Source organism: Marmota marmota, unplaced genomic scaffold, assembly GCF_001458135.2.
Source record: "Marmota marmota marmota unplaced genomic scaffold, marMar, whole genome shotgun sequence".
Taxonomy (NCBI): domain Eukaryota; kingdom Metazoa; phylum Chordata; class Mammalia; order Rodentia; family Sciuridae; genus Marmota; species Marmota marmota.
This window is the reverse complement of record NW_025999998.1, coordinates 12,811,970-12,839,694: the sequence shown is the minus strand read 5'-3', so window position 1 is coordinate 12,839,694 and position 27,725 is coordinate 12,811,970. Positions and strand designations below refer to the sequence as shown.

Here is a 27,725-nt window from a genome sequence, read left to right as displayed (position 1 = left end):
CACACAAAATGTTTCAGTGAGATAACTAGAATGCCTGTAGTTTCACCTAATGTAATAGAAAGCACTAATGTGATCTAATGGTTGTTTTATTCTCTAAATTATTATCAGTCAACTATTGCACCACTTGGGAACTTTTTTAGTAACAAGTAACAGAGACACAATTTAAACTATCTCAAGCAAACATAAATAAATGGATTTGTAGGTTTGCATGACCAGAAAAATCTAAGGATAAGCTGAGCTCAGGCCAGGTGGGATATAGGACTTGATTGCTATCATCGAGGTCTGTCGTCCATCTCTTAGACATTAGCCCATACACATGCAGGACAAAGCAGCCACCAGCAGTGCGAGGGCTCACACCCAACCAGTTGGGAAAAACCCCAATTTAAAAGACGTATTTTTCCTCATAATTACAACATAAAGGTCACAGGGAAAACTTGGATTTGCTTGCCATAAATCAGTGTCCACCCCTGAATTTACCACTGTGGCTAGGCAGTTGGGAGAATCCCTATAACCATTAAATGGGAGATGAAGTCAGCTCATCCATGATCAAAGTCACGTGTTCCCAATAGAGATTCTATAGCCATAAAAGAAGGAAAGAAGAAATGTTGGTAAAACTAAAAGCAATTAGAAGAAACACACGTCTGTGTTTATATTAAAAGAAGTACTGAAGAGTATCAGATTTGCTCAAATGTAAGCACCCCAAAATCAAGTTCCAGAATAAAAAATTCATGACCAAATTCCCCATTCAGCTCCAATGAATACTATGTTCCAAGAACAAATTCTTCATTCGGGAGACAAAATCAGGAACTAGTTCATACGAATACTAATGAGGGATGATCACACAGTCACTCAAGTCATATTCAAAAAGTTTATGTCAGGTAGACCTATATATGTCACTAATTACCACTATTTACTATATAATGCTTATTTATTATAATGATAACTATTACCTTTTGTAGTTTTAATGGTCTGCATTTTGTTATTTCTGCCAAAATTTTTAAAGGAAATCACATGTTTACCACCTTTTCCCCCCAAGACCAAAGTCTTCCCCACTCCCACCCCAAGCCCCAATACCATCCCTGGGCCCTCAGTGTGGTACTTACCATGGTGAGACACAAAGCCAAAGGTGTGTGACACCTTATAACAAAATGATGGTCGTAGTCAAAACATTACTTCCCTTTGCCTGGAAAACTTGTTTGACAAGTTTTGAGGCTCACTGAGCCTCCATCTCCTAATCCATACATTTGAGATAATCATAATCACTCTCACACAGTCAACATGACAATTCTAACCTAAATCACTTGGATATTCCTGGAAAAATATGTTTAATAAATGTGGCCTGCCAAGATGATGATAATGTCAAGCCAGAGATGAGGGACCACATCGGTTTCACTCACAGCAATGTACTCAATGCCCAGCACATAGTGGGAATTCAATATATATGTGCTGAACTTATGAATGAATAACCCACACACTTTGGAATCAGATTAAATAAATTTTCAAATCCCAATCCTTTACTGGCTGTGGCCAGTTACCTGCATTATTTAACTCTTACGAATAAATAGAGAAATCAATGGTACCATCTTCCCCTGGGTTCATATGAGGGACAACTGAGATGGTTATGTTGGAATCTCTTTGAGGACAGATACTCTGCCTTCTTTATAGTAAACACTGAATACTAGCATCCTCATACCCTTTCCCTTCTAAAATTGGCTTTAAAACTCCCTAGGGCACTGGGACTTCCCCCATGTCCAAAATCTGTCAAAATTATTTAATCTTTTGACTACAGTTAAAAGGACCCATAAATTTGAAAATAATAATTTTTAAAAATCTGGGAAGACTCTAACATACATGTAAGGATGCAAAATAGAGTACAGAAAGGAGTTTAAGCTAGAAAATGGATGAGCACATACTAAACCACCATCAGATAAAATTAATTTTCATGCAAATCCAAACAGGTCTCAGAACACTAACAGGGGCCAAGGTAGATAACAATTTCAGACATTTCGGTCACCTCCAAAGGAGAAAGCAATAAAGGAACTTAAATCTCTTAATCCCTTTCATCTGTATTTGTATAAAGCTTTACAATTCACAAAGCTTTTTGTTTTCCACAGAATTTTTATCAGTTAACCTTCACAATAAATCTGTAAATGGTTACCAGATAATTTATCTCCAAAATGGCACTTTCCTGGGCATGAAAGTGGGCAGTGTTAATAATTACACCAGAACAGTTGGAATAAGCCAAAAATGTCCAGGGAAACTGGGATGACGTCTGACCACCCTGCTACAAATCTACCTTCCAATTGGGATGTTTCTGGAGGAAAGAAATGATGTCATTTTTTTGCCTTTCTATCTCAGCAACCAGCAAAACTCCTGACAAATGGTTGAAATTGAGTAAATACCATTGATGAAGACAAGTGACACTGGGTCCCAGCCATGTCAATCACTAGCCTGCTACCTTAACAACCCAGACTTGAGCTGCAGCCTCCCTACGCCTATCACTTGAAATGTCTGTAAGCTGGGCTTCACCCTCTCAAGCCAAGGATCCACATACGGGGCAAGTCCTGCACCCTCCTCAGGATTTTTGCAAACTCCTGAAGGACTTCTGTTTTCTTGGTCACTCCTGTCCTCAGGTTCCTGATTCCATAGGTGTTATTTCCTTTACTCATCACAAAAGTCAAAATGTAAAACTCAGCTCTTCCACAGTTTCAAAACAAAACCAAAATTTACGTATACAAAGCATTTAATGAAGAGTAGACTCTTCTAGAAACATAACGATAGAAAAGAGGTCTACTTCTCAACAAGGCAAACAACTTCCAACTAAAGAGCAAGCATCCCCAACGTTGACATCCTTTGGGTACTTCACAGAGGGGTTTCTCATGGATCTCCTTCACCCACAACTTCCCCAGGATCATACCACCTCACAGGCTCCCACCACACCTACCACTCCTCCATTATTTCCTTCTTTTTTATGCTTTCCTTTGAGAATGAAACAAACCTTCTTCCCCTTTCAAATAGAACAGTTTCTCAGATGCTTAACTCCTGCCCTCAAGACTCAATAACCATGGGGAACTTTGCAAGGTGTTTTTGCAAACAAAGACAGTCGCTTTCTGCATAGAATCTGGGTGGTAATTCTTAGGCAAGAGTGTTTCATCTGTGTGGTAAGAAAGGGAGTGGGGTTTGGACTTCTGTCCCTCCTCAGAGGATGAGACCATGAGGCCCTTTGCTCCAGAGCCATAATCATAGCCATAACCACGCAGTGTGTACACCTATGTGCTTGCCAGGACCATGGACACCAGGGCCCCCAAGTCTATAGTCTTAGGCCATTCCTAGTAGATTTCCAAGGTTCTGATTATGTCCACTAGATTGCCTTCCAGTAGAATTTTAATGCTGGGTAGAGCCATAGAAATCCAGGAAATTGAGAGTCCCTTACTGCTGTATAAAGAAAGAACTGGAATCCAAGTCAGCAGATACCCATGCCCATTATTCTTTCCCTACACCAGGCAGCCAGTTCCGATGACAGGCATGGTCATCCCTGGTCTCTAGTTACACAGAAACGAAGCATCCTTTCACTTGGTGACTTGCGCATACCTCTGATTTGGCAGGAGGACAGGGCTTGGAGCACTCAGAGGTCTGCCAACTAAGTTAATTGGAAACCCCAAGCTTCGGAGCAACTCTCAGCTTGTAAAGAGCTCACCACCGCAGGCTTCTCAGCAGGGCTATGGAATCACACTTTCTCCTTCTTGACTTGCTTGAGAACAACGAATCAGCATTATTTGTTAAATGAACCAATGCCTGGTCTTAATTACATAATCATGCAGATTGGCAGCAGCACAATTTCTGAAAGGAATAGTTTACGTTAATAATAAAGATAATAGTGAGAACCGTAGTTCCTAGCATGTAACAAAAACAATTAATATAGAACTGATTATGTCTAGTATTAACCATATTATTCCTCACACTACCATAATGGGGCAGGTACAATTATAGTACGAGAAACTGAGTCACAGAGAAGCTAAGTTCTTGGCCAAAATCACACAGCTAGAAGTTGACAGAGTCTGGCATGAACCCAGGTTGTCTGAGGCTAGAACCCTCACTCTCATTCTGAACATCTGTGGCCAGGACCACATATTAATTGACATGTGTTGGACAATAACTGATGCCTAAGCTTTTCCTGGGACATGACAAAGTACAGACATACTACCAGATGAATATGACCTATTGAACAAAGAATTACTAGTACTCTCCTCTCAACCCCTCTAAAACAAATGTGTGAGTTCTTCATTAAAAGCATTAGGACAGAAGCAATATTTCATGTACACCCCCCTTATTTCTCTTCTTGCATACTAGAAGGTTAAATATCCCAGACTCCTTTGCAGAGAAGTTGGGACCATGTGATAGGACTATGACCCATTAGCTGTGATCGGAAGTGACATATATCATTTCTAGACCTGAAAGATGAGAAGCAGATAGAAGAATAGAAAATAGCAGACCAGAAAAAAAGAAAAAAGAAAGAAAACTGAATATGAAGCTGGTATCAAGCTGACTTACACTTCAAAAGGCCCAGAAATTGAGACATCCAGAAACTCAAAAGGGGAAACAGAAGTATTTGTTGTCTTTTTAAGAAGCAGCCATGTCTTCTTCCCTACTCTTCACAGCCCTCTCCACTCAAAAAGATAAGAGTTATTCTCTGAAGAAAGTAAAACAGATTTTCTGGTCTAGGAGACAACAGGTGCTACATGAGGGCTGGGTCACAGTTCTGAAAGAGATTGTGGGGAGGAAACTAAATAAATTATTGCATATTGGATGCTAAGACCCTTGTCATTTCCCTCCCACTTGATTCCCAGTATTCTGGCAGTTGATTCTTGATCTTCCAAGCAGGAGGTTGGAAAAACTTTTAAATACACACACACACACACACACACACACACACAGGGCTGGGGGCGGGTGTCCAATGAGAGAAAACAGGTCACATGCAAAGGACCAGGAGCTAGAATGCTTTAGACTTCTAACAATGCAGGAAGTTATCATGTGGTTTGCAATTCCTTGTAAATTCTGGAAAACACTTATTTTCAATGTGGACCTCTATACTTAATCTACCAGCCACTTGTGAATGCAGAGTAAAGTTATCAGAGGTACCAAAAAAATCACTCTCAGCAGAAACAGTTTTCTTCATAAACAACTACAGGATGCGCTTCATCAGAATGACAGAAGAAACAAAACAAACAGAAAATATGAAACACAAGAAACAGGAGCTCCCACACAGGAGGGAAGTGAAGAAGTTTTGAAAACCCCCTGGGAGAGGAGGAAAGATCATCTAAGGTGACAGGCTTAGGAGGCAAAAGCAGGAGCTGGCACCTTGTTAAGGCTCCAGCCTGGAATTGGCATCACGTCACTTCAGCTGCATACTATTGGCTACTGTAAAGCAGCAAAACCAGCCAGATTCAGGAGGGGAGGAGCTATCACAGGAGCCTGAGTCCTGGGAGCTATATTCCTGGGAAAACATCTTGAAAGACCAGCTACCACAGAGGGCCAAAAAATCAGCTAGAAGAAGTACAGTGGTTGCCTCAGCAGAGAGAGGGATGGGGTGATGAGACTTATTATTTTAGTAGCAAATCTGAGAGGAATTGGTGAGTCTACTCTGCATTTAACATTAGTAAAAATAGAGTATATGGTCCCTCTATTGGCTGGTAGTCAAAAAAAGAGACAGAATGAGTACAAGAAGGAAAAAAGAGAACACAAAATAGAAAATCATCAATGAGATAATTCCAGGAAATGTCTCAGAACTCCAGGGCATAGGTGTCTATGGAATGCTGCTAAAGAATAACAGTACAGGGGCTGTGGTTGTGGCTCAGTGGTAGAGAGCTTGCCTCACATGTGTGAGGCACTGGGTTCAATTCTCAACACCACATAAAAATAAATAAAGATATTGTGTTCATTTACAACTAAATTTTTTTTAAATCACAATACAAAAAGTAGAGTCACACCATTCGTGTCTTCATATATGTACTAGGTAATGATGTCCATCTCATTCCACAATCATTCCTACCCCCGTGCCCCCTCCCTTCCTCTCCTTCCCCTTTTCCCCTTTCCCTATCTAGAGTCCATCTAATCTTCCCAACCACATTGTGAATCATCATCCTTAATTCAGAGAAAACAGTCAGCATTTGTTTTGGGGGGGATTGGCTTACTTCATTTAGCATGATATTCTCCAACTCCATCCATTTACCTGCAAATGCCATGATTTTATTCTCTTTTAATGCTGAATAATATTCCTGTGTGTGTGTGTGTATCACATTTTCTTTATCCATTCATCTACTGAAGGGCATCTAGGTTGGTTCCACAGTTTAGCTATTGTGAATTGTGCTTCTATAAACACTGATGTGGCTGTGTCCCTGTGGTATGCTATTTTTAAGTCCTTTGGGTATATCATTATCCTAAGTACATACATGAAGACACAAATGGTGTGACTCTACTTTGTGTACAACCAGAGTTTTGAAAAATTGTGCTCTATATGTGTAATATGAATGATAATGTATTCTGCTGTCATGTATAACAAATTAAAATAAAAAAAGATAGCTAAGTAAATAATTAGTGGAAGGTTTTCATTAGGAAAAGTCATTAAGTATCCAAATAGTAAATTGCACTTTAGTTTAAGAAATCATTGGATTATTGACTATTAATGTGTTTCACTAGAATAGCATTTTCAAAGTACTTAAATTATATATTTAAAAACCAAAGGTAAATACTATGATATAATCAAAATAAAGCCATAATAATATTTTTTAAAAAAATGATAATACAGAAGGGTTATATTTCATTAACCTACCTATGTGAATGAATTCCTCTTTGTCGTATCACACATAAGCAGAATAACCTGACAAATTTTTAGATTTTTTTTCTTTTGCTCCCTCATTCTTACATTAATAGCAGGATTCTCAGATTTGTATATTGTGCGTGAAACAGAAACAAGAGACTTGGGAAGTATTGCCTTGTTTTACTGCACAAAGGGCACAGTAAAGAAGACACATCCATTTAGGTATGTTGGCAAAAAGAAGGAAATAACACAGTGCTCTGCAATGTGATTAATCACGAACCATATAATTTCACTTGTCCTTTCTCTGTGCATATGTTGTTAGAACACAAGGAAATCGTGGAATTATTTACTGTAGAAACTCTTCTTAAATATTACCAGGGGACAAGGTTCATATTTAAATACTTAACTGCGAGGTTTTTATGTAGTTTTGGTCCATAAAAGTCTAATACCACAGCTCCAAACAGGAAACTAAGAACACTTCTTTGCCGCAGTCTGGCTGGGCACAATCAGGAGCCACTTGTCAAAAGAAACTAACTTTATTTTTAGAACCACACACTCCAAACAAAACAGCTCCTCAGGAAAAACCCTCAGAGCCCCAACTGCCACCACCGGCTTCCCACAAGCCTCTCCCTCAACCACAAGCCTCTCCACCTCCCCCATTCTCCTGCTCTTGAGGCCGATTGGCTGGGTCACATGGGCGGAGCCAAAAAAGTCCCCCAATGAGCAGCTCCGTGGTCTGAAAGGGCAGGGAAACAGCCCAATGAGCATCACCACAGAGGAGCCAATCAGCTAGATGTTGCTGGGGCCTGTGAGCCAATCATCAGCTGGCAGTCTGAAAGGGCGGGGGGAAACAGCTCAATGAGCATCTCCAATGAGCATCACCGCAGAGGAGCCAATCAGCTAGATGTTGCTGGGGCCACTGTGAGCCAATCATCAGCCGGCAGCTGGAAGTTTGCTGGCAGCTGGAAGTTTGCTGGGGCCCCTTCGGCTGTGGCTCTCAGCACTTCTTCAAAGTGAGTAGAACTTGCACACAAAGAGCAGGCCTGATAAACAGAGAAAAATCAAAACAAAGTTTAATTACTACTTCCTGTCATCCCTAGACCCAGTAGCTAAGAAGCAAAGGGACCCAGGGGAGGGAGGTAGCCCAGCTCTCTCTCCAGGTGCACACGATCCAGAGAGGAACGGGAGCCTCCATTCTCTGAGGAGCCATGGGCCAACGTAACTGATCAGGTCAGAGGCCAGCATTCCGCCAGCTCCTTGCATCAGATTCCACTAGAGAACCTCGGAGTGATTTCCTGTTGCACTGTGGGGCCTTCGGGAAAGTGCCATTCCTAATTGGGGTGGAAGGCGCCTAAGGATGCCCAGAAAGGGAAGGTATTGAGGAATTAGATTGATTAAAATATGTTAACATTCAGATACAAATACAGCCTAGTGAATACCACTAATAAGTATAATTTTATTTTTTTATTTTTCATTTGTTCTTTTTAGTTATACATGACAGTAGAATGTATTTTGACATATCATGTATACATGGAGTATAACTTCCCATTTTTGTAATTGTACAGGACGTGGAGTTTCATGGGTGAACATAGGAAAATTATGTCCGATTCGTTTTACTGTCTTTCCCATCCCCATCTCCCCTCCTTGCCCCCGACTCTGCTCTGTCCAATCCAGTGAACCTCCCCTTCTCCATCTTCTCCCACTCTGCCCCCACTACCACCTATTGTGAGTCAGCATTCACATATCAGAGAGAACATTCAGCGTTTGGTTTGGGGGGATTGGCATATTTCATTTAGCATGATAGTCTTCAGTTACATCCATTTACTGGCAAATACCATAATTTCATATGGCTAAGTAATATTCCATTATATATACCACATTTTCTTCATCCATTCATCTGTTGAAGGGCACCTAGGTTGGTTCCATAGCTGAGCTATTGTGAATTGAGCTGCTGTGGCAACTCCACTATAGTAGGCTGAGTTTAAATCTTTTGGGTCTATGCCAAGGAGTAGGATAATTGAGTTAAATGATGGTTCCATTCCAGGTTTTCTGAGGAATCTCCATGCTGCTTTCTAGAGTGTTTGCCCCGATTTTCAGTCCCACCATCAATGTATGAGTGTATCTTTTTATAAGTATAATTTTAATGCACCGATAAAAAGAAGAATCCCCTGTGCCTGTGATCTGGGACATCAGAGCACAAATATGAACCTAGCCCTCTTAAATTACATTGCTACAAAATAATCACATTCTTAAAATCCAAATATAGCATCTGCATCTAAATTCAGACCTATGCATTAGATCTACCTTATCGTGTGTATATCTTAGCCCCTGCAAGCTTCAACTCACTTACTCAAGGGAAAGTCTGAAGAGAAATCCTCATGAGAAGATAGCATTTGATTGACTCCACAAGCTCTGTCAGAGAGCTCACCTGATAGCCATGCACATAAGCCCTGGGTAATTTAAGAAGTGCCAGTACTTAATTCTAAGACTGACTGTTTCACTATATAGGAAGTCTCATGAAAATTAATTGACAACTAGTCATTCACACGGAGCACAGTAGAAACCATAATAATAGTATAATTGGTAACTACCCTGTCCGGGAGTGTGGGCATGGTAATGGAATCATTAACTTGGTACATTTATTACATTATCATTATTAACCTGATAAATTTTATTGTCAAAAATATGTAAGAACTAAGCCAGGCAGGGTGGTACATGCCCTGTAATCCTACTTTGGAGGCTGAGGCAGGAGGATCTCAAGTTTGAGGCCAAACTGGGCAACTTAATGAGACTCTGTCTCAAAATTAAAATTTTTTTAAAGGGCTGGGGATGTTTATTAGAAGTAGAGGGCCTATGGATTCAATCCCCAGTAACACACACACACACAGAGTAAGGCACTGTGTTTTAGCAAAGTATCTTCTTCCATTTATTATCCCATTTAATCTTCAAAGCCATCTTTTGAGGCAGATATTATCAACTTTGTATTATACATGAAGAAACTAACTCTTGGAGAGAATTATAATTTCCCAAGCTATCACATTTGATAACTCAGTTCAATGCTCTGTGTCTTTGACCCAAAGGAGTGGTTATAAATTCATAGGTATAATTTCTACTCATCTGCCATCCAGTAAAGGGTCACCGGACACAAATTAAGATTGAGCCAGGCATCTGCCATGGCTGGAATATCCTTCCATTCTCAAGAAGCCAATATAGGTCAGTTCTAACATCAGGGAGAAATGACCAAATCCCAGGAGCACCTGTTGTGCTGCAAAATCTTCATGGATGCCAAAAACAGTTTTAAAATATGGTAGGAGTACAGACCTTAAAATGGAAACAAAAATACTACAAAGGTTCAAATGGAAGACTCCTGGGCTTAAGGGAGATTTTATTATGGAAACAACATTTGAAATGCTCGGCTAGAGTTCAGAATGCTACCTATAAATCTAGGCCTATTATATCTAATAAACAGCCTGGAGAATTACAAAATATATGATATGCCCATTACTTTCTCAGAGCAATTTAAACCTGAGAAGAATATACATTTTTTAAAAAAATCTCATTGATACTGAAGGTGAGAACCTCCAAATAAATAGTACACACAGTGCCCAAACAGGGTTCATCTTGTCCACAAATCATTTTACCCCCTCAATAACCTTTATGATGTGTTTATAAACTATCATTCAAACTGCATATTTTACATGCATATGCAAATTCCTAATTAAGAGAGGAGTGATAAGTACTTTCATAAAGGAGAAACCTCCAAAATATTAAAAAAAGAAAAACATATATTTATATATAATAAATATTACCTAAATTGCTGTTTTGTTAAGTATTAGTTTTGCAGCATGATGATTTAAAGTGGAAAACTGTAGTTATTGTTATCAGGGAAAGAGAGCCATTGAGATGGAAAGTTGGAAATAAATGGGGCTGATAGGGATGGGCGGAAATCATTTTAGAACCAGTGTTCACTATTCCAAGGAAAATGAGTGTCGAGTTCATTTTGAATCATTTCAGTAACTATCATAGTATATTAAGTAAGCCTTCAAAGGATTCTATCCAAAACAAAATCCCACTAATAGAACCCAAAGGAGAAAAAATGTATATATACATATGTGTGTGTGTGTGTGTGTGTGTTTATTTATTCATACATATATATGTGCACACATTTTTTTTAATTTTTAATTTTCCTTCAAGAGTAGAAACCCTGTTCCCCCAGTGCCCATAATAAAGGCTGGCAGAGAATTGGAGTTTCATAAAATTGGTTGAGTAAGTGAAAAAATTAGGAATCCAGGTCCCTTCCCAAAAGGCTGTCTCTATTCTTTGTCTCAAGCCCAGAATCAGTAAAAGAAAGACACCAGATGCCTGGGTTCAAATCTGATCTCTGACATTTCCTAGCTACTTCAACTTTGACCAGTTTCTGTGCCTTGGTTTGCTCATCTGTAAAAGGGGGATAATGACACCTTCTAAACTGTTGTGAGAATCCAGTATATTAACACTGAGACACAGTACCTGACACACAAGCATGAAAGCAATGTTAGTTATCATTATCTTCCTATTTACCAAAGGTAAACCAAAAATAAAACCCTCACCTTCCTTCAAACAGTTTCTTTCAGTCAGCTGCCTGTTTTGTTTGTCTCTTAGAAGTCAAAAGGGACTTTCTTCCGCTAGAATTAATTCACTTTTTCCTGATTCCTTTTAACTTTCTCCTGGGATTCACCTAAAGTTATTTTTACCAAGAAGAAATAGTTATCATTCAGGAAAGAAAATAGAGCAAAGAATAAATTACACACAGACTTCATCTACTGAAATGTGTGTGTGCATTTCCTGCCTTTAATTTGGTTTTTCTCTATGTAGCAGCCACATTCCTAAGGGAGGCGCATGGGGTAGACAGTGTCTCCTCTCTGGCAGATGAGTGAAGGTGTATCCTAGCAACCTGGGCCATGGGAGGGGGCCTGTCATCCAGTTTCCTTCCACCTTAATGATCTTCATGTAGGTAGGGCATCTGGTGTCTTTTAATGAAAGGATGGATGGATTTTCATTGACTGAGATCCTATTGCACATAGCTGTCACATTTATTACAAATAAAGTAAATGGATAGATATAAATCTGATCCCTAGGAAGAATATTTAATCCAGACAAGATTCTTTAGCTAAGACAAAGATATCAACAAGAAGAAATGCTCCTCAACATTATTACAGACATGGCAGCATCAACCCCGGTACATTAAAGAACTGTGGCGCTGCTGTGAACATCGCAAGGTCAACACATCTAGCCCCCATCCCTGCCTCAGTCCCTCAAGCAAGTCCACACTTAAACTATCCATGTCAAAAGAGACCCCTGACTTTTTTATTCACATCTCTCACAAAAAAGGGGGTTCCCATTACAACTTCAATTTACAATATGTTGAAGTCTTTATCAACCCTCAGGGTATTTAAAAAAAAAAACTCCCCCGACACACTGATGCTCAAGTCCCCAAGGAAGTACTCTCTGTACCATGTGCCCAGGAGTGCCATGACATATTTGTGATGTCTTACCTCAAATGGGCCCAAATTCTGTTCTGCAACCTCTTTCTTCTTTAAGTCCTGTTCTCTGACATTCTGTACCTTCCTCCACTCTTCCCAGGTCCCCGGGACTCCCTCCCACCCTCAGCTGATGGTCCCTTCTGGTACTCCTTATAATATCCAGCTCCATCAGCTCTCTTCCTGCCATGTTTTTCACTCATGAATCCTACTTTCCTTCACCCCCTCTGCTCTTGCACGCTGAAGACTTCTCTTCCTGGCTAATACCAATGCCTTCCTTCTCCAGGACCTGGTCTATCATATACTTGCCCCCTCCTTTTACATTTTCAGTGTCCCCCTCTTCAATGGCTCTTTGTCACCTACGAAGATCCTGGCTCTTCTCTTCAAGGTAGCACCTTCCTTTCCACCTCTTAACCATTAAACTCTGAAAGGCACTATGCTTTTCCACAGTGTTTCTCCCACACACTGTAAATTCCTGACTTGCTCACCTGCCACACTGCACATTCTTACTTTCTCGATTCTACCCCACCTGCTTTACTCCTACACTTTGCATGGTCCCAAACACCTTGCACGCTCGTCTACCCCAATGGTCATCTTCCTGAATCTCTGGGCAACTTGTGCATGTTGACTTTGTCCACTTCTTACTGCAACTCATTGCTACTTTGAGGGAAGATCAATTCTGAAGCCAAATTCTGAAGTTACTCAACTTCTGAGTCTGTTTTTTGATTAGCAAAGGAGAAAAGGTCTTCCTGTACAGATTCTCAGTATTCGATAATAGAAGTAAAATGCCTAGCATGTAGTTGGCTCTCTCAATATGATGGTAATTGTCTTTCTTTCTACTTCTCCTTGTTGTCAAAGACACCGAGTATTCTGCCTTTTGACCACTTCTCTGTCTCATTGAGCAGAACTTCCTATGGCTCGACTTTGCCTTCTGCAAAGTACAAAGAAGAACCATGGCTTCCACCATCACATCCATATGAATGACTTCCAGATTTACCTTCAACTCATTTCCCTTCTTGGTCCCCTTTCCTAACATCCTACTGGATAATTCCCTTGGAATCACTAGGCTCTTCAAATTCAGATTAGCTGTCTTTAAAAAGAAAGAAAGAAAAACAAACATGCTTTTCTCCAAGAGCTGGTTTCCTCATTTCTGTTTCTGAAAACACCCTCCTTCCAGGTTTCCAGGCTCAAAGCCTCCGTCGAATATTTCCTCCCTTTGTGCAAGAGAACACTTGCTAATTCTGGGCGTTTTTTGCCTCCACAATGTCTGTCCTTTCTATCCTCACCCATACCCCTTTGCTGGCACCATTAGGCTTTTAGGACTTTTTATTTGATTGATTTTAGTGGCCTCTTGCAGGAAGATCCTGCTTCTTACTGCCCATATTCCTATGCATCCTCCCTACTTCAGGCAGAGCAATAGTCCTAACATTGTCCAATCAGGACACTTTCTACCTGCAGAGTACCTCAGTCATTACGCCAGGTGTAGTCACAGCTACAGAAACTCCTCATTCTCTTCTTCTCCTAGAAAACTTCAAAAACTAACAAATGAAAGCCACGGGGGTGGAGAACAAAAAAACTGCATTTCTAGTGAAACTAGGAAATATATTCCAAAATATTTGTGTATGCAGGAGCTGTGTGGGAGGAAGGGGCAAAAACCCAGGAGAGAAAAACCAGCCATGGCAGTCCTCCAGAGCACCAACAAAATACCATTCCCGGTTATGAGGAACACCCTAAAAAGCAACATTCCTGCCTTTGTCTGCAACAGCATGTTCCAGAACAAGAGTGAATTGCCTGGTGGCAGGAGTCTCTAAGGACCCTGACTCAGTACATAGAAACAGAGGAGGTGGGCTACACAAGAATTATGCAGATAAGCCATGCTTGCAGGAAGGAGTTGATTTTGCAGGAGTTTAGAAGAAAGCTTTCCAGTTGTGAATAATAACTAGCTTGGAATAGTACCCTGGGCCCATTATAACCCAACTCATTAAATGATAAATAATAAAAAAGGGATTAGCATGGGCTACATACAGAGAGATTCTAAGGAAAAAAATACAAAAAAGCGAAGCATATTAACAGGAGAATAATATTCTTTACAAAAATGTTTCTGGGGAACAGATGAACATTGAATCCAGTAGTCCCCTCTTGTCTGTGGGGGACGTGTTCCAAGACCCCTGTGGATGCCTGGAACCATAGATAGCGCAGAACCCTGTTTGCACTGTTTCTTTCTATACCTACATACCTATGATAAAGTTTAATTTATAAATTAGGCACAGTAAGAGATTGACAACAATAACTTGCAATAACATGGAATAATCATAACAATACACTGTAATAAAAGTTATATGAATGTGATCTCTCTTTCTCTAAATATTACATTGTAATACATGCATTTTTATTTTTTAATTTTATTTTTTAGTACCAGGGATTGAACCTAGGGGCACTTAACCACTGAGCCACATTCCCAGCCCTTTTAAATTTGTTTATGTTGAAACAGAATCTCACTAAGTTGCTTAGGGTCTCACTAAGCTGCTGAGGCTGGCTTTGAATTTGCCATCCTCCTGCTTCAGCCTCCTGAGCCACTGAGATTACAGGCATGTGCCACCACACCCAGCACATGCACCCTTCTTAGGTTGATAATGTGATAAAAATGCCTTTGTAATTCTGATACTGCCCATGATGAAAATCAATCAAGGCTGAGTTCCATTTCCCCGACATGAAGATTGAACACCCGAGGAATGCTGAGGCAAGCTAGAAAGCAAGTTTTATTTAAAGGATAGAACAGAGATAGACTTTCTCTGCAGAGAAGGGACCTCAGAACTGGATATCCAAGGAAGTGGGGGTGTCCTCTCCTTTTTATACATTTTAGAATTCTTTTGTTCTCATGCCCTCCTCTCCCCCATTTTGCCTCTCTCCTCTCCCCTTTTGGTCATGTACCCCTCTTGGCACATCCCCCAAAAGGGTGGGCCAAAAGATAGCGGAGCCAAAAGGTTCAGGGAAAGTAGCCTTTCAGGGGTGTGTCTCATTAACAACCTTTGGGAAGGAACAGTTCCCTGTAGGCAGGTAACCTTGGCAACAGTTTGAGGGGACCAGGGGGAAGGGCCCTGGAAGTATTTGCATTTCAGTCCCCCAGAGACAGCCTCCATCCTCCCAGACCCAAATCAGCTTCCACCTTCCCAATCCGACCCAATTATTTATTATTTACACTGTCTTTTTGTGTCTCAGCCTCAACTCCATGAAATCAGTCAAAGAACTGAACACTCATCACACGTTGTGGTCATAACTTTAGTAGTTGAGTGCAATAGCAAAACTAGCACGTCTTCCCCTTCACAATTTCATAGATGGAAGATTTATTCTTACCACAGATCATAGCAACTTCAGCACGTTGTTTTCTTTTCTACCTTTTCACTTAAAAGAAGCACTTTATAGCTTCTCTTTGGCACATCTCATTTGCCAGCATCACTAACTCCTATGTTTTGAGGATGTTATTAAGGAAAATAAGAGTTATTGAACACAAGCACTGTGATACTGATGACAGTTGATCCAATAACTCAGATTTCTATTAAATAACTAACAGGCAGGTAGCATATACTGTGTGGATATACTGAACAAAGGGACAAATCCTGTCCTGGTCAGGTCAGAGCAGTGTGGCATGAGATTTGATCATCCTAGTCAGAATGGTGTGTAATTTAAAACTTATGAATTATTTCAAGAATTTTCCACTTAATATTTTTGATCCAAAATTGAGTTCGAATAACTGAAATTTCAGAAAGCAAAATCATGAATAAGGAGGGACAACTGTGAATATTTTATCACAAAATTTAAAAATTTTTAAATCTCAATAAAGCACATATCTATGAAGAAATAGTTCAAACTCACAATACCAAGATTCAGGTAAGAGTAGGTGAGGCAGCAAGGAGATAAAATGTGAATAGCGTTGAGGAATGAAGTAGAGGGAAAAAATTAAATCATCACAGAATTGCAGATGAAATGAGAAATGATGCAAGATCAAATAAAATTTTTTTAAAACCCAGTGCAGGACACAGAGCACAAACTGAGAAATATGAACAAAAATGAAATAAAATGGAAATTAAAAGTTAATTGGGATTAAAAAGAAAATATATAATAGAAAAGAGAGATTCAAAATAAGCATACTTAGTGTCTCCAAAGAAAAAAATCAAAATAATAGATCAGAGCAAAAATTTTAATGAAAACATTTCTAAATTACATTTAAATTTGAGTGCATAATTTTAAAATGTAATTTAGGATAATTTTAAAATGTAATTTAGGATAATTTTCATTTAAAACTTTTTAACCTATCATTATCTTATAGGGGTCAGATATTGAAAGAACCACCTTATGCCAAGAAAAACTGACCTAGAATCATTAATGTCCACACATATCCTAATAAAATTACTGAACTTCAAATAAATAAATAATAATAATTGGGCCACCAATCAAAAGGATCAGGTCTCTTATGAGGCAGGAAATCAAGCTGGACTTAGATCTAGAAAGATCTGTAAAAACAGCAACATTCAGTACCGGGAGAAAATAGAACAACAGATTCAATATTAAGCTAGGCATTCACATATAAAAACTCGTTAAAAAAAAGTTTAAAACATGCTAGAATTCTGGCAATATTGTTCCCATACATTCTTCTTGAAAAAACCTACTCCAGAATCATGCAACCTACCAACCAAGAGATGCATGCATACAATCCAGCAAAAGGACTCATTGTGATCATTGATACTAGAATATAATAGAACTATGATAAAAACAAAAATAGTAATGTGATTGACAGAAATTTAAATGTTTCTTGTCATAAAAATATAGACTTAATTAAACAGTAAGGGAATTTACAGGATAAAGAAAGAAGGGTGGAGGTAGAATTGGTAGGCTTTGTGCCTCACAATTATATCTGCACCCTTTGCCTGCTATAATCAGGAACATTACTTAAGACCAGAGGCTAAAATACTGGTAGTAGAAATATGAACATATTTAACAGCACAAAGTAAAACACTAAAAATATAATCTTACATTCTATACTTGAGCGGTGGAGGAGCAGAAAGGAGAAAGGGCCCTTATCCTGAGTTTACTCCTCATAGTAGAAAACTAATGAATACTTTCTACAGAAATAGAATCAGGGGCCTCTCCAGAGCAACTGAATCAGAACCACCATTTAAAAAAACAGATGGTGAATCATTTAATTTGGAATCCTTCTCTATGCCACAGCTAAATTGTAAAGGAGATGTTTGCTTCCTATTTCCCTTCTCATGTTTTTCTTGATAGCTTGTCTGCCTAAAATATTTTATAGCTCTATATTAGTTTTCTAGCACTACTGTAACAAATTGCCATAAGTTTAATAGCTTAATACAATGAAAATTATTATATTATAGGGGTCAGAAATTGAAAATGAAGATGTTGGCAGGGCTGTGTTCCCTCTCAGGCTGGGGGAGAATCATTTTCTTACTGTTCAGCTTCTAGAGGCTGACTGCTGTCCTCGGCTCATAGTCCTTTCCTGTTATCAACCCAATTTCTTGCTTTACCTGTCAAATCTACTGTTACTTTGATCCTCTGCCTCCAATTAATAAGGACCCTTATGGTTGCACTGGACTGGGCCAACAAGCTGATCAAAACTAATCTCTCCATCTCAATATCTTTAACCTAATCACCTTGCAAAGTCCCTTTTGTCATATAAGGTGACATATTTACTGGTTCCCAGGAATAGAACATGGCATGTTTGGGGGAACTCTCTTTCCATCTGCCACAAAATACATTTTGTTTCAAATATCCACCACCAATCTCTCTCCCCACTCTGGTCAAATTCTACTTTCTTCTTAAAATTTTTCTGATCTAACTGACCAGGAAGTACTCTGGACTACTTATTTGTACAACTTTTTTTAATCACTTGACTTTGTTCTTTGTGATATATGGCTGTATATATACTTGCCATATTGTTCCCATCATCCTCTCCCCACTCCTCTTGACCTCAGGGAAGAGATTACAGACACACTTCCACTCCCATACTCTACCAAAGATACACATACTAACGTCATCAAAGATGCTGAATTGCTAAATCCAAATCACACTTCAGGGTATTTATTCATCCAACAAACATTTGAATGCTATGGTCAGAGTTTTTGCCCCACCCCCAATCCATAGGCTAAGATCTTAATCTCCAATGTGATGGTATTAGGGGGTGAGGCCTTTGGAAGGTGGTTAGGTCCTAAGGTGGGGTCCTCATGAATGGGATTAGTGCCCTTATACAAGAGGCCCAATGTATACCCCTGTTACTAATATTAAAGACACAATGAGAAGCATTGTTTAAGAACTGAAAAATAGACATTGAATCTTCTAGCACCTTGATCTTAGACTTCCCAGCCTCCAGAACTGTGAAAAATAAAGTTCTCTTGTTTAAAAGCTACCACTTTAGGGGCTGGGGTAATGGCTCAGTGGTACAGTACTTGCCTCACACATGCAAGGCCTGGGTTCAATCCTCAGCACCACATAAAAATAAATAAATTCATAAATAAAATAAAGTTATAAATTTTTTTTAAAAAGCTATCACTTTACTTATTAGCCCAAATAGACTAATACATATATTATGTATCAAGCACTGTTCTGGACTCTAAGAATACAACAGTGGATAAGGTAGACTAAATCCCTATCCTCCTGAAGTTACGGTCTAGTAAGTGGGAAAAATGTACTAATAGATACCTGATCCTATATGGCAGGTGATGCATAGAGTTGTAAAGAAGAAATAGCAACCTTTTTACTTGCTGTGTTGGTCAGCTTTCCACTACTGTAAAAAAATACCTAAAATAAATAAATTATTGGGCTGGGATTGTGGATCAATGGTAGAGCGCTCACCTAGCACAGGCGTGGCCTGGGTTCTATCCACAGCACCACATAAAAATAAAGGCGTTGTGTCCATCTACACCTAAATAAGTAAATAAATAAATAAATAAAAACAAATAAATTATGAAGGGAAAATGATTTTTCGGGTCCACCATTTTGGAGATTCGTGGCCACGATCTGACAGACTCATTGCTTTTAGGCCTCTGGAAAGGGTGCCAGATGGCAATGACAGGGGACATGGCAGAATAAACTTCTCACTACTTTTCCAGGAAACAAAAAAGTAAAAGATCAAGAACCCATGACCCTCTTCAAGCGCACATCCCCAATGACCTAAGGACCTCCCATAATGACCCACCTCCTAAAGTGCCCCCCAATACCACCACCCTGTGGACCAAGCCTTTAACACATTGACCTTTGCAGGACACTCCACATCCAAAGTTCAGCACTTTGCCCTATTGACCACTCCCTCCTGCTTGAAAAACCCTGATCCCGTAGTTTAGGGCACCATGATCTTGGGTTCTCCTCCTGTCTCTGTTTTCTGTGGTCCCTTTGTAATGACAATTTTAGTTTCACATTTTTTAAATGTTGGTGCTTCTCAGTTACCCATCCTTTGTCTTCTTCCTGTCACCTTCAATATTTTCCAAATTCCCATCTCCAGACCTGACTGCACCACCACTCCAGACCCCAATTCCCAACCATGTATCATGCACATGCATACCATGAGCATCTCAAGCTCAATGTCATCAAGAATGAAATTTTTCTGTTCCAGAAAGCTTGGCTTCATCTTGCATTGCCAATCTCAGCTGGTCATTGTGTACTGAGGGATCATTTTTTCTTCTCTTCTCCCTTGCTCTCTTACTCACCCAAGGCTGTCCATTTTGCTCTGTAAATATCTCTCCATCCCAGCTGTTCCTTCAGGATTCCATTACTCTCCTCCTAGAATATTCCTAATGACTTTTCAACCCACCCCTCCAACCCATCCTCCACACTGTGCTGCCAAAGTGAGTTTTCTAAGAAAATCTGACTGTACTCTTCCTAAGACAGCATCTTGGTGCTCTTCCTGCGTCTTCAGGATAAAGGGAAACTCTTCTATATAGTCCACAAATCCTCAAGTGCTAGCTTCATACACACACACACACACACACACACGCGCACACACACATCACCTCCCCCTCTCTCTCACCACCCCCCAAGCATAGAGATCCAATGTCTTACCAAGAATTCCCCAAATATGCTTTACTATTTCACTCCCTTAATCTTTGCAAAACCCATTCCCTTGGCTAGAGTAACTTTATTCATCTCATTCGCCAAGAATATTAATCTCTTCAAACCCTGTCAGGTAATTATTTATGTACTTAGATCATCTCTGGCCTCCTATGAAAGAGAAAATAATGAAATTTTCGTCTTTTGCCTACCTTATTTATTCCTACACTAGGGCCATTTCACTTGATGCTCCTTCTTCCTCTAATGTTCTTCCCAAACTTTTTCATTTAATAGCTTTTCTAGTCAATTGGGTCTCCAATCAAATATTGCTCTCATCACTCTCAGAAATAGTGACATATGGCGAGGGAAGGGGGGTGTCCTGAGCCCAAATCAGGAACTATGTGAAGTCCAGATGCTTTTCAATACCTCAGGGCATTTTCCAACCAGATACCCCGAAGGTCACAGATACACGTGCCTTTGGGTCTGTCTAGTGACTCCATTTCCAGCTGTCATTTCAGGGTGGTAGACTGGCCAATGTATTGCCCCAGCTCACTGGCACAGTATCTATAATGGGAACATGCAAGATCTGGTGGCCAGAACAGTGCTGCTGCACTGATTTGATTGTGTGGACACGGGTCACACATGCCCTGGGGTGGCCCTGTTCATAGTACTGACACAGTCTGAAAGTGCACTGTCTATTCATTTATTTTCTGGGTGACACTTCATGAGTAGAACATAAACACTGTAAAGAGGGTGACCAGTTAGAACAAATGCAGTCGGCAGAATGCATTTCAGTTCATAGTACACAAATGGAGCACAATTTTTCATGTCTCTGGTTATAGACAAGTAGATTCACACCATTCCTGTCTTCATACATGTACTTAGGGTAATGATGTCCATCTCATTCTACCGTCTTTCCTGTCCCCCTGCTCCCTCCTTTTCCCCTTCTCCCCTTTGCCCTATGCAAAGTTCCTCCATGCTCCCCCACAACCCCCATTATAGATCAGCATCCACTTATCAGAGAAAACATTCATCCTTTGGTTTTGGGGGACTGGCTTACTTCACTTAGCATGATATTTTCTAACTCCATCCATTAACCTGCAAATGCCATGATTTTAAGTGACCAGAGGAGTGAGCAATGAATGAACATGTCTCCTCTACACTAGAGATTCATAATCCTGTCTTCCAATTGTAATCCCAGGGGAGCTCCTGAACCTGAAATGTCCCAGACCAATTAGATCAGAATGTCTGGAGGTGCATCCCAGGAATGAGTATGTTTAAAGTTTTGCTGTAGTTCCAGTGTTAATAGTTGAAGATAAGCTGACTGACTAACTGTTCAGGTTTCCTCAGGAGTAAAACTTCTCCAACAGCACAGTGCTAAAATTGCAACTGTCCTAGGTAAACCAGGAGGTTATTCACCCTGCACTGACCCACACTTTCATGCAGAACCATTCTTGAGTGATGTGTTTTCTGTTTTTGAAAAGTTAAGACTCATTGGCTTCATGCTTTTGTTCAACACGTTTTCTGATTACACTCGGGCCTGTAGCTCACCCTGACCTCAATCACTACTTCCTGCTGTGTTCTTGCTCAGGTTTATGTTATTATCGACGTGGGTAGCATGCAAATTTGTAAATGTGAATGAAAAGAGGGATGAATAAACCGTTAAAGCAAGTCAGCAATGACCAAGAGAACAGCTGAAGAAGCAAAGGGTTCTCACATGTGCAAGGCCGTAGGTTCAATCCACAGCACCACAAAAACAAGCAAAGGGTCTCTCGTATACTATTGTGGGAATGCAGAGCACAGCCACTATGGAAAATGAGTTGGAGTCTCCAAAAAATCTTGGAAATAGATCCACCATACGATCCTGTAATGCTGGATCCAAAGGAAATGAAATCACTAAGTATAAAAAGGAAATAAAGCCAGTATGTCAAAGAAACTTCTGTTCTCACATTTACTGCAGTACTCTTCACAATGGTCAAGATACAGAATCAACAGATGAACAGATAAACAAAATGTGGTCCATAAGTGTGAGTAGTATTCAGCCATAAAAATAATGAAATCCTGTCATTTGCAGTAACATGGATGGAACTGAAGACATTACGCTAAGTGAGATAAGCCAGAAATTGGAAGACAGACAGTACGTGTTTCCACTTCTGTGTGGAAGTTAAAAAGTTGATCTCATAGAAGTAGAGAGTACAAGAATGGTTGCCAGAACCTAGAAAGGACATGGCAGGGAGGTTGAGATGAGGGAATGGATACAGTGGGGCAGCTGCAGCACCATAGCTTATGTATAGTTGACAGTTAACAGCATATTTCAAAATAGCTTGTTGAGTCACCCAGCACACAGGCCTACAATTCCAGTGGCTCAGGAGGCTGGGGCAGGAAGACCACGAGTTCAAAGCCAGCCTCAGTAAAAGCAAGGCGCTAAGCAACTCAGTGAGATCCTGTCTCTAAATAAAATATAAAAAAGGGCTGGGGATGTGGCTCAGTGGTAGAGTGTCCCTGAGTTCAATCTCTGGTACCCCACCCCCCAAAAAAAGTCAATGTCAAAATAGCTAGTCAAGAGGAATTTTGGGGGGGGTACTGGAGATTGAATTCAGGGGTACTCAACCACTGAGGCACATCCCCAGTCATATTTTGTATTTTATTTAGAGACAGGGTCTCTCTGAGTTGCTTAGTACCTTTTCATTGCTAAGGCTGGCTTTGAACTCACAATTCTCCTGTCTCAGCCTCCCAAGCTGCTGGGATTATAGGCATGTGCCACTGTGCCCATCCAAGAGGATTTTGAATGGTCTCAACTAAAAAAATATATATATATATATATGAACTATATGCATATATTTATATATATATAGGAACTATATGTATATATATATATATATATATATATATATATATATATATATAAAAGACAATGAATACACCAGTTACCCTGATCTAATCATTATATCTACATGTATCTAAATGTCTCACTATATCCCCATTAATATGTACCATTACTATGTGTCAATTCAAATATATTTATATTTTTTAAAAGGAAAACAATAAGCAAAAGAAGATGTAAAGTGCCATCCTTCCAAATGCAATCCAGTGAGCCTTCACTTTTACTTTCCCTCTAAATTGATGACACTACATTTTGACACATTTCTATTTATCACTATTTATACCTGTTACCCTGGTATGAAGTTTTAGTCACTGTTGTTATCAAGAAGAAAGCTAATTTTCTTAATGGAAAATTCCCTGTGCAAACAAAATTATTATTCATCAATCCAAACACTCATCAATCTACTCCAAGATTGTGGTTTATATGAAACCCTTCGACGTGTGGACACCAGGATCAGAAATATTCTTCCACCTATGAAGGGAACATGACCCTACAGCTCTCCAGGACCATCTTATTCAAAGTGTGGTTCCAGATCAGCAGCAGCAGCAGCATCTGGGACCCTGCTAGAAACACAAAGACTCAGGCTTCAACCCAAAGCTACTGAGTCAGAATATCAGCAGGTGGAACACAAGAATTTGTGTCCTAAAACAGCCTCAGGTTATTCTGATGCACACTACAATTTGAGAAGAGCTATCTAGCAAACACCCTGTTTTCTAATTGTCCCCAGAGGGAAGAGGTGAGGATAATCAGGGAAAGTGGTCTAGGTTCCCAGCCTCTGCTACACATAGGAAACACTTGGAGAGCTTTAGCAATAATCCCAAGAAATACTATTTAATTGGTCTGAGGTGCAACCTGAGCACAGGGATGGTTAAGAGCTCCCCAGGTGAGTCCATGGGTGGCAAAGTTTGGGAATTACTGGTACATATGGCTTCATCAGCAAAAGCCCTACCCCTGCCTTGCTGCTTCTCGTCTCCGCTGCTGATCACCCATAGGAATGGGCACTATATGCAATGACTGTCCCTCCCTCCTTCAGCAACATCAGAAGCAGCAGTGGTGGGAGCCCACTGGGTGTGAGGCTCACCTCTGCACCTGAGCACTTGTTGTGTTCACCCACTGTTAGTAGCTGATCTTTGACATTTTACTCCAACCCCTCTGGACCTTAGTATCTTCCTCTATCCAAAACAGACAGTAAGACCCAATTCTCAGGATTATTTAGGACCCTACATTTGATGCATGGAAATGCCCCATACTTTTGCTTTTGAAGACATAAGAGTCTTCAAAATATCTGAGCCAGGAAAGAATTGTTTTCTCTTTACCCTCCTTCCACACTTTGAGATATTCAACAGCATGAATTTGAGCAAATATCAAGGGATATCTTTTCCTGAGCGCACCAAGGGTGTCGAATTGTGAAAAATCTGTTCTCATGTGAACATCTGTTCATATATATGATATTCAGTCTCACAGAGCCTCAGCCAGGTAAAACAGGATATTTATATGGTCCCCATTTCACAGATGACCAATAGTGGTATAGAGAAGTCCATGGTCATGCACACAGTCACACAATGGCAGACTCAAGAAACCCCATGTTCCCTCTGCCTACCACACTGCCTCCACTCTCAGCCTCACATCGCCAACTTGTAGTCTGCATTCATGGGCAGCTTGCACTGACCAGCTCTGTCCCAATGGGATCTTCTGTAAAGATAACAATGTCCTCTCTGTCATCTCCGATCCACCAGCCACTAGCCACGTGTGGCTCTCGAGCACCGAAATATAGCTAAAATAGATGAAGAACAGAAATTTTAATTTTTATTCAAAATATTTTTATTCATAAATATTAATTTATGTTTAAATGACTGCATGTGAACAACACAGATCCAGACACTGAGTCTGGGGTATAATGAGAAACTGGAAAATCTTTCCAATGGTTTTTCCCCACAACCTAAAGTACACCTAAGCTGCTGTGTGTGTTTCTCTTAAGAGAGCTCAGCTCTTTCTCACCAGAGTACCAACACTGGCCCACTAGCTGACGAGGACCCACCCCATGCTAAAGACAATTCCAACCATTCTTGAAATCAGATTAACCACAGGAGCAAAATGTGTTCTAGAAAAGCGCTTCTCAAACAACAGCATGAGCAGGAATCATCTTAAAATGGTTAAAATGCAGATTCTGCCAGGCATAGAGGCTGGGGCAGGATTGTGAGTTGGAGACCAGCTTGTCTAATATAGCTAGACCCTGTCTCAAAAAACAACAACAACAAAAATTCAGCCTCTGATTCAGTGGGTCTGGAGAGGGCCTGAGGTTTGCATTTCTAGCAGTGATGCTGCTGTCCCGGGGACCCTCTGAGCAGCCAGGCTGTAGAGCAGGGGTTCTCAGTAGGCTGCTTTTGTTTGCCTCCATACTTTGGGGCCACTTGGCAATCTTGTTTGTCATAACCGGGAAAATGAGGGGAGGGGTGAAAAGTGCTAACTAGAACCTAGGAGATTGAGTTCAGGGATGCTAATAAATAATTTGCAATATATAGGACAGCTCCATGACAAAGAATTATCCTCCCCCCAATTCAATGGTGCCAAGTTCGAGAAACCCTGCTGCATATCTGAGCCTGCTCTTCAGGAGGAGGGGGTCGGTGGCAGAGTGAAAGAGTGGGTCTTCTCTTTACAATAACTGATCCTTGTTTTCTCTCTCCCATTCTTTTCCCCCATTTGTCTACACACAGGTGCCAATGCCTCGGCCCCAGACCAACTGAGTTTAGCTTTAGCCTGGAACAGAGTGGACATCGCTCGAAGCCAGATCTTTATTTATGGGCAACAGTGGCCGGTAGAGTATACATCGTCACCCCCGAAAAGCCCACTTGCCTGGGCAAGGGTATTTGTTTAAGGAGCTTTTGAGAGTGGCTCAGTAAACTACTGCCTTTTTTTTAGGATGAGATGCCTGGGCGCCTCTTCTCATATTTGAGGAAATGCTGCCACCTGGTGGAAGTTATAACTAAGCACATCTCCTAATAGCCATACATTTCCATCCCTGAATGGCCTTTGAGAGCTGTAGATAATATCTTTTAGCATGTGTTTAAAGAGACATATAACACAAAGTTGTATAAAGCTGGAATTAGTTTGTTTCTGATTGTCTGTGAGGCGGGCAAAAGGAAGAGGATGCTGCTTCCAAGTGGAGGCGCCCCCTGCTGGTCTGCTGCTGGGTCATGCCTCAGGATGCAGAATTAGAAGCCTCCCGCCCGCATGCAGGTGCCATCTGGTCCTGGTGACTGAGCACAGGTCCTCCCTGCTCCCAAAGAACAACACAAAGAACCGAAGCTTTATATAACTGTTCTTGGTTTGTTTCCCTCAATTGACTCTACCAAAAATTAAAATTTGCGAAATTGCCCATTGGGTGGTATACACATGCATCCACAGGAGGTAACCCAACAGCCCAAAATTTCATTTCTGTGCCTGGAATCCTACCACTCATGGGCAGGTTTCTCTTAACCCTTCCTTTTCCTCAACACCCTTTGGCTGAGCTTAGCAGTTGTCTTCATGTAGAGCTAGTGAATTGCTAGCATGGAAATACTTGTCAAGGAATCTGGACACTGGGACATTTTTATGAAAGGAATTAAATAAAAATCTTGGCTAGGAGTTGAAGCTAAGTGGTAAAGTGCTTGCTTAGCATGCATAAGGCCCTAGGTTTGATTCCCAGCACCAAAAAAAAAAAACAGAAAAGAAATCCTAGAATCCTAGCCAGTGGCAAACCAGATATTAGGTTACTCTTTTTTTTTTTAGTTGGGTGACACCAGCTTGCCTCTGTCTTACCCATTTCTACACCTCCTTATCTATTTAGGCCCTTTGGTCTGTATCCTTGGGCTCATCTTCTCAAGTCAGCCAGGAGTCTAATTCAGAGCCCAGGGAAGGTTAAAAAAAAAAAAAAGACAGTAAAATACTTACTTTGGCTCTTCTCGGGCATTGCAGAAATTTGGTCAGAAAATGGCAAGGGGAAAAAGCCCCCATAAACTCTTGCACCTTCTCAGGATTCAGGGGAAAAAATGGTTCAGGGAAGAAATAGCTTTTGGACCTTGAAATCCTTGACTTCTATTTCCAAAGGCAGGCCCCCGAACACAATGGTTGTCCCAAAGTTGGAGCTGGGAACAGTCTCTCTAGCATGTTCTTGGATGTCCTGAAGATTTACCAGATGTCAAGCCATCCATTTTTAAGCTTTTCAGGCAAATGCCAAGGAACCACATCCATAGACCCCGGGGCAGACTAACTCAGTGACTTGATTTGCAGGTGGGGTCTCTGGAACAAGCCATGTTGGATGCCTTAGTTTTGGACAGAGTGGATTTTGTGAAATTACTCATAGAGAATGGAGTAAGCATGCACCGTTTTCTCACCATCTCCAGACTAGAGGAATTGTACAATACGGTAGGGCCAAGCTAAGGCACTTGTTATTTTCTTTTTTTTTTTGCTT

General features: G+C 40.5%; 1 protein-coding gene across 25 annotated transcripts in view; it reads left to right on the top strand.

The window, feature by feature from the left end:
- Trpm3 (transient receptor potential cation channel subfamily M member 3) overlaps nt 1-27,725 on the top strand; it is a 529,872-nt gene that overhangs the window by 402,791 nt on the left and 99,356 nt on the right. For 18 of the 25 annotated variants that reach the window (XR_007349031.1, XR_007349032.1, XM_048806879.1 and 15 more), the window contains 2 exons: nt 25,990-26,090; nt 27,545-27,679. Coding sequence is in view for 23 of the 25 variants with exons in the window: in XM_048806879.1 (XP_048662836.1) it covers nt 25,990-26,090; nt 27,545-27,679 (236 nt within the window). In the remaining 2 variants the exon portion in view is untranslated. Of the gene's footprint in view, nt 1-25,989; nt 26,091-26,194; nt 27,297-27,544; nt 27,680-27,725 lie in introns of those variants that run through there. The other 7 variants (XM_048806882.1, XM_048806886.1, XM_048806889.1 and 4 more) reach the window with 2 other exon arrangements.